General features: G+C 36.6%; 1 gene segment (V, D, J or C); it reads left to right on the top strand.

Annotated features, from left to right (window-relative positions):
• The first annotated feature begins 4,467 nt into the window (after positions 1–4,467).
• On the top strand, positions 4,468–5,082 carry LOC105502748. The segment is given in 2 exon segments: positions 4,468–4,516; positions 4,760–5,082. Coding segments are annotated over 2 exon segments (372 nt in total).
• The last annotated feature ends 3,551 nt before the right edge of the window (positions 5,083–8,633 follow it).

Raw genomic sequence — 8,633 nt, forward strand, 5'->3', positions numbered from 1 at the left:
ACTGTATGTAGCATATTAGGCTGGTTAAATAGCTTCTCCCTAGAGCTGAGCTTAAGAACGAGTGCTCTGACTTCCTCCCTATACAATTGTATCATGATTTTTGGTTCAATCAACTTACTGTGTTTCTATTAGTGAGAAAACTATAGTCACCCCAAGAAATGTGAATCATATTTAATATATGAAAAAAATTGCTGTATTGTGTATGCTATAGTTCTGTCGTTATTATTGTAGGTTCTCAAACATTGGATTATGTGTTATAAAAACACATTTTGCATTTCTGCTTTTACACTTGATATTGTATAATAAACAGATCAATTGTTTGAAATTAACCCTTTCAAAACTTGCATGACTTTTCATAATATGAAAATAGAACAATTTATTTAGCCATCTCTTACTGATAGGCATTCAGATGTTTCCTTAGACAACACGGAGTTTTTATTTCTATAGGCAATTTTCTTAGTAGCAAGTTTGTGTCAACAAGTATACGTATTCTAAATTTCACTCCAATAGTGAGCAGAGATTACTTAGGAAGGTCTGTAGAAATCCACATTGCAGCCACCAAATAATGGCTTTTCCATTCCCCTCCATTCCAACCAGCAGAGGGAGGCATAAGGCTTTAAGTTTTTTGCCAATTATTTCATGGAAAAGGGCAATTAATTTTTTTTCAAGGTTTTCAAGTATTAAAGCTTATGATTTTTTTTCTTTTTGTTTTTACATAGTTATAGGTTCACAGGAAGTTGTAAAGAAATATACAGAAGTCTCTTGCATCTTCATTCAACTTCCTCCAATATTGACATCTTTCAAACTGCAGTACAATACCAAAGACAGGAAATCAACATTGATGTCATCCATAGAACTTATTCAGTTTTCACAAGTTACACATGCACACAATTTTTGTTTGTTTATGTGATTGTGTTTATGTGTGTGGAGCTCGATGTGAGCGAATCATGTATGTGGCCTTCTATAACCACCACTGTAATAAAGAAACTCAGCTAAATCATAACCACATGACTCCTGATGTTACCCTTTTATAGCCACACTCACCTTCTCTACCCCATCCTTAACCCTTGGCAAACACCATGTAAAAGACATCATACCATAAGTACCATTTTGAGATTGGCTTATTTCACTGAGCATAATACCCTTGAGGCTCATCAAAGTTGGATATAGCAATAGTTTATTGCTTTTTATTTCTGAATGTATTCTATGACACGATTACCCTAGTTTATTTAACTGTTTACTTACTGAAAGACATTTGGGTAATTTCCTTGATTTAGCTAGTATAAATAAAGCTTCTGTGAACATTCGTGTACAAGTTTCTGTATAATAGTGTTTTATTTCTCTGAGATAATTGCTCAAGAGTTCATTTGCTAAATTGCATAAGTCCACTTTCAATTTATTACATCCCTTTAAGAGAGATTTCTTTTCAGATCAAAAACTCCAATTTAGGTGAGGTGTAATTTATTAATTTTTCATTTTATGGATTATTTTCCTAATTTAAATTTGCTTTCTTTATTATTTTTTGAGATGTCTTTGTTATAGTTTATTTTTATTTTTATATGTATTGATTTTCTTCAGTGTATAGTTTTGTGTTTGACATTGATTTAAAATTTCTACTTAGAAACTTTATATTAGGTTTCTGTTGCCTTCTTTTTATGTTTATTTTTTGTTTCTTTTAGAATTCCTTTTTCTTCTGGCTTACAAATAGTCTCTTTAAATACCAAGTCAGATATATATTCATATAAATTCTTTGTTATATAATTTTACAGATTTATCTTTCAATATTTATGTATTTAATAAATACGTAATTCATATATATGTTATGGTGGGGTGTTTTAACATATTTTCACTTAAACATACTGACATTCTGGTCATTATGTTATTGCATTTTACTTCATATGTCATTTTATTAAATTCTATAGTTAAAACACATCAACTATCCACCTATATCAGGTGCCTGTTTTCTGTCCTTTCTATCATTATCTGTAATTGATTTTTTTGCCTTTTTTCTGAACTTTATTCCTTTACTAAGCTTACCTTATGTGTCTTTGACTCCATTTGTTTCTTTGCCTAGTTACATTTTTTCTGTTATAATTACTAGTTCTGTTTCACTTTTTAAATCCTGTACCTGTAGCCAGGCACATTTATTTTACCTATTATTTTCTTGCTAATTATCTCATCCTTGAAAATAAATTTAAGTGCTTTTTTTTTTTTTTTGGTGTGTCTTCTAAATTTACAGTCATTTGCTGCAGAAAATACTTTTGTTATACTAGAGTACATCATTTTCAGAAGAGTTATCTAATTTATTATTTACTTGTTATGTATTTTTGTCAGTCATATAACCCTCTCCCATGGTATATTTGTAATTTTCAGTATTATTTTACTTCAAATTATTTATCCTTGATGGGGTTGCTTTATCCAAGTCTTCTATTTGCCAAAATATGGTATAGTTCAATATTTCTTGATTGGTCCAAACACATGTGGGTGCATTTTATCATTACCTTCCCTACCTCCACCTCAGAACTGAGCCTGAGGACTGTGCCCTTGCAGGTTATGTTTAGTAGGTTCTTTTTATCTCTTGGTTGCTGGAGAAAGAGTAGAAGACAGAGGATGGGACAGTGGACAATTTAAAGTGGTTAAGTTTGTCTCTGTTTTCTAGAGGCTTCTTAATGATAGGTCTTCTTGGTGACCTAAGGAAAAAAAATGCAAATTTCACCCCAATCATCTGCCTTTTACTTCCTACGTCTGCTTCTGTCCTCCTCCACCCAGAGTTGTAGGAGGGGGCAAAGCTCAGGGATTGTCCCAACCCTAATCATGGCACAAAAGTGCCAAGGGTTCAGGTGGAGTTTTTCAGGACTTTTCTCATGGCATGCTGGCTCCTCTGAAATATTTTATCTTTCTTTTCAATCCACAAATTGATGCTCGCCCTGTTTTCCAGAGATCTCTACTAGACATCCGAAAGGTTAAAGTTTGAAAACTTCTTAAATTTATTGAAAATGCTCTTTGTTTCTTCAAGGAATACTCAAATTCTGTTATTCCTACTTTCTTCTAGGGGAATAGAGCTAGGTAAGCAGAATTCAATTATTTAGGAAAAACAAGAGGGTTATAGAATTTTCCACTCAAACCCACCACACTAATCTAAGTTCCCACTCTTCATCTCCTTTGCCCTGAGGTGTAGCTGTAATTCTCAGGTGTTCATTTTCAAATGTTTATAAAAATGTAGATTTAAGGTGTAGAAAGACCATTATTATAGTTCTACCTAGATCCTTTGGGAAACCACTAATTTATTTTAGTCTAAATAAAATAAAATAAAATTTTAAAAACATAAAAACAACTCCCAGAGTGATAAAAGAAAACTTTTAGTTAAGTAGAGCTAATATGCATATTAATATCAATGAAAAATAGAACTGAGTAATCAGGGACTCAAGTGCACAGTTGGAAGCAGTGTAGAGGGGACCTCTCTGGCCCTGAACTCCATCACAAGTAACAGACTAGAATCCTGGAGTGGAGCTCATGGAGAAGTGATAATTGGCATCATGCTCCCTGGCTTTTCAAGTTTCTTGTAGCCTTTTGTTGGTGTCCACACTTTTGAAGATGCAGTCCCTTCTTCCAGACATTTTAGACTGGTTTTGGTGGGAGAAAACCTTCACCTATGGAGCGGTAAGAGTGCCAGCTGACTGATGTGGACACCATCTCTTGCTGTAGGAGAAGATGGAATTCCTTAGCTCTCAGCTTCCAGTGGCAAGGCAGATGGAACCAGCGGGAGTTGGGGGATGGTTATTCTCCACTCTGAATAGGATCCACTACAATGACTCTTCTGCCTCTGAGGGCCTTTGGTGGATACAGCATTGGTTTCAGGACTAAGCAGATGGAGAGACCCTGCCTTGTCCACACTGAGGCAAGTTCCTTGATTAGTTTAGTTTTCCAGTCTTCATCAAGCTTTCATACTCACCCCCCTCATCCTTTCCAGATCATGATAACATTTATAGATTTGTTTTAAATACCACTTACTCAGTGGAACAAACTTCCCCTTCCCATATGAACCAGTTTCATAAAAGTCACCCAACTTGCTTTCTCTTTCTCACAATGATAACAACTTAAAATGCATGATTATTGATAATGATAGAAAATTTGAATTTTGAAAAATCAAAAGTATTTCTAAAATAACTTATATCCAAATGACAGGGCAGCCCCAGTGCACTCCTCCACATGGCATCTCAAGTAGACTGCCAGGCAAAGATCCAATAGAAAAAGTCACAAAATCCCTTAGGACACTAGGAAATGTTTTGTTAGCCCCAACTCCCACTGGGTGAAATAAGAACAGGTGTCCCCTTTCAGCACTTACCCAAACTTTTCTGAGCTGATTTGCATGTTAGGTCATTAGACAACGGCTCAAACTGCTCAGAGCATCCTTAAAGGCAGCTTGTCAGGGGCCCTGAGGAGCAGCCTCTAGTTCAGCTCTCAGAGATGGGTTCCGGGGCTCCTTTGCTGTGGATCCTCCTGCTCTGGGCTCCAGGTGAGGAGGCATAGAGAAACATCGGGCAAACTCATGTGGCCACCATTGTTTTTTGTGTCTCTGGGTTCTTGGTTGTTGGATTTCAGGCATTCATTGGAGGTTGTACGTTCCCCAGTTATCTTTTGTTTTCTGGTTACTCAAGATGCTGCATATGACTGTGGTTACAAGTGTCACCAATGTATGGGCCTACCTGAGGACAGTCTCAGTATATCTGATATAGTTTATTTGTCTTTATCATTTCAGGCTGCAATGGGGACATTGTGCTGACCCAGTCTCCAGCCTCTTTGGCCGTGTCTCCAGGGCAGAGGGCCACCATCACCTGCAGAGCCAGTGAGAGTGTCAGTTTCTATGGAATAAACTTAATTCACTGGTATCAGCAGAAACCAGGACAACCTCCTAAACTCCTGATTTACCAAGCATCCAATAAAGACACTGGGGTCCCAGCCAGGTTCAGCGGCAGTGGGTCTGGGACCGATTTCACCCTCACAATTAATCCTGTGGAAGCTGATGATGCTGCAAATTATTACTGTCTGCAGAGTAAGAATTTTCCTTCCACAGTGCTTTAGCTCTAAACAAAAACCTCCCCAGGCAGCTGCTCCCTGAAGCTCTAATTCCTCAGATGTGGCTTTTTATCCAGGTCCATCAGCCTGCTGTCATAGGCTTGTTTGAACAAAGGGTCAAACTATCAGAAAATCCTTAAATTGATGTTTGTGTCTGTGCACGTGCATGTGTTACAACCAGCTTTATAATTTAATAATTTCTTTACTGCATCAGGACCTCTCAGAAATTTTCTACCTCTCAATGTATATTTTTATGTCAAAGACCCTTACCAACAGAAGAATTTCAAACTTTAAGAAAATTATGTAGTCATTTTTTTAAAATGCTCTGAATAATCAAAATTATTAGCTGTATCTTTCAGATATAGGTGACCTTCTCACCTCAATTTTGACTTTTCTCTACTTTTATTTGCTGAATCCACATTAAAAGGCTTTTCTAGTTATTTAGAAACCTAACAATTGTGAGGTAGTTATCTCTGCTTATTTAATTTAGATGTCTCTATCTCTGTGCCTTTCCCAAAAGTTAGATTCTCAGCTCTAGATTTCATAACTTGTCTTTTACTCCTCATGCAGTGTTCATGTCCTTTTTCGTTTTGCTTTTTTTTCCCAGTGTCTCACTCTGTCACCCAGGCTGGAGGGCAATGGCACAATCTTGGCTCATGGCAGCCTCCACCTCCCAGGTTCAAGTGATTCTCCTGCATCAGTCTCTCAAGTAGCTATGATTACAGGTGCCTGCCACCACGCCCAGCTAATTGTTTATATTTTTAATAGAGATGGGGTTTCACCATGTTGGCCAGCCTGGTCATGAACTCCTGACCTCATGATTCACCTGCCTCGGCCTCCCAAAGGGCTTGGATTACAGGTCCTTTTTCTATGATATTTTCCAAGTCCATTGTCAAGGTTTTCTCTCATCTTCTCTCTTTTTGCTTTTCTAATTTCTCTAACACTACAGGTAGAGTGGACTCCAGAAATGCAAGTGTGCATAGCAACGATTATGAAAAAATTCTGTGCCCCTCCATCCCTACCTTGGCCTCCCTCAGTCTTCTGCATCCTCCACAAAGGAAGCAGAGAAACTCTGGCAAAATAGGCTTTTGCAGCATTTCAGTCTAATAAGATTTACATTGGTTTCTAAATTTGTAAACCTATCGTACTACATCTGAAATTTTATTATTAGTTGACTGCCCGTGCAAATTATCACAATCACACACTTAGTGGTTTAAAATAACACACTTTTATAATTCACATACAGTTTCTATGAGTCGGGAGCCTGGGCACAGCTTATCTGGGTCCTCTCTTCAAGGTTTCACAGGCTATAGTCAAGGTGTTGACCAGTCTGCATTCTCACCTGGGGACTTAAAGGGTCTGCTTCTGTGATCGTTCAAGTTGTTGACAGAATTATTTTCATAGTAACTCTAAGGCTGAGGGTCCTGGCTTTTTGCTGGCTGTTGGATGGAGATCCCCCTAAGGTCCTAGAGAACATCTGAAGTTTCCTGCCACATGGGCTACTAATAATCAAACCAGCTAGGAGAATTTCTTGGTAACAAAAAGAGTTCAGTTCCTCTTTTAATGGCTTTGACCTAATTAAGTCAGATCCACTCAGAATAATCTCCCTTATGATTAACTCAAATCCAACTGATTCGGGACCCTAATTGCATCTGCAAAGTACTTTTAGCTTTGCAATATTGTCTATGCTAGAAGGGGGTCACAAATTCTACCCAGACTCAAGAAGAGGGAATTGCACTGTTTATGAACACCAGTGGTTATGTATCATGGAACCCACCTAGGACTGTCCACTAAAGCTGTCATACTGCCTAAGTGTTTTGTTTGTTTTTATTCTCTTTCTCTCAAATGACCCCTGCCCTAAGGGGATTAAATAAGGAAGCTTCCCCTGGTAAAATGTTCTTACCAGCATCAGACAAACAGATCCCTCAAAATGGTGTTTTCATCCCAGCTTCTCAGGTTCATCCTGTTACTTCTTGAGTGAGGGAGTGGTGAAGGTTTCCTGTATAGAGTAGAAGATTTGAAATAAATAAATAATTGTATAAATATTGGCCTGTAATTACCTGTATTAGTAAAGAAAGAAAGAATATCTAAAAACCAATGGGATAGTTTCTATCCTAAGAGATTAGAAAAAGAGGAGCCAGCAAGATTCACAGCAAGCAGATGGAAGAAAATAATAAAAAATGAGTATAAATCTATGAAGTAAAAGACAGGAAATCATTGAAACCAAAAGTTGTGTATTTGGAAAGACTGGCAAAATTGAAAATCCCTTATGACTTTTGAAGAACAAAAGAGAAGGCCAAGATTATTAAAATCAGGGTTGAAATAAGGGATATAATTGCCTACCCTACAGAAACTTTAAAAATATTGTAAGAGAATATGTTAAACAATATTATGTTATTAAATTAGATAATTTAGATGAGATAGCCCAAAACTAATTCAAAAACAAATAGAAAATATAAATAGAACTATAACAAGAGAAGAAATTTAAAAATTTCCGATAAAGAAAAGCTGAGGCCTGGTGCGGTGGCTCATGCCTGTAATCCCAGCACCTTGGGAGGCCGAAGCGGGCAGATCACGAGGTCAGGAGATTGAGACCATCCTGGCTAATACAGTGAAACCCCATCTCTACTAAAAATACAACAAAAATAGCCAGGCCTGGTGGTAGATGCCTATAGTCCCAGCTACCGGGAGGCTGAGGCAGGAGAATGGCATGAACCCAGGAGGCGGAGGTTGCAGTGAGCCCAGATCATGTCACTGCACTCCAGCCTCGGCGACAGAGTGAAACTCCATCTCGAAAAAAAAAAAAGAAAAAAGAAAAGAAAAGTTGAGACTACATGGCTTCACTGGCGAATTCTATCAAGGATTTAAAGAATAAATATTACCAATCTTCCATAAATTATTTCAGTAAACAGAGGAGAAAAGAATACTTCCCAACTCATTCTATGAAGCCAGTATTACCATAATAACAAAGTCAAACAAACACAGTCTAAGAAAAGAAAACCATAGACCAATATCCCCTATTAATGAATGTGAAAACATTCTCAAAAGATATTAATAAATAGAATCCAGTAGCATATAAAAATGATTATACACCATAATCAAAATGAGATTTATTAAACAATGCAAGGTAGATTGACATCTGAAAATCAATAATGTAATATGTCACATAAATACAAAAACTGTAATCATCTCAATGAATGGAGAAAGCCATTTGATAAAGCTCAAAACTCTTTTATGACAAAAGCTCTCAACAAAGTAGTAACAGAAGGAAACTTTCTTTGCCTTATAAAGGATATATATGAAAAACCTACAGCTAACATCATATTTAAATTTAAAATAATGCTTTCCTTCTAATATTATAAACAAGCAAGGATATTCATTCTTGCTACTCAATTCAACACTGTGCTGGATGTTCTTGTCAAGCAATCAAGCAAGAAAAAAATGAAAAATAAAATATATCAATATTTAAAAGAAAGAAGTAAAATTATTTTAATTACAGAAAATATAATCCTGTATGTATATTAAATGATAAGGAATATGTGTCTCCCACCAACACA

The sequence above is a fragment of the Colobus angolensis genome, unplaced genomic scaffold, assembly GCF_000951035.1.
Source record: "Colobus angolensis palliatus isolate OR3802 unplaced genomic scaffold, Cang.pa_1.0 Scaffold801, whole genome shotgun sequence".
Taxonomy (NCBI): Eukaryota; Metazoa; Chordata; class Mammalia; order Primates; family Cercopithecidae; genus Colobus; species Colobus angolensis.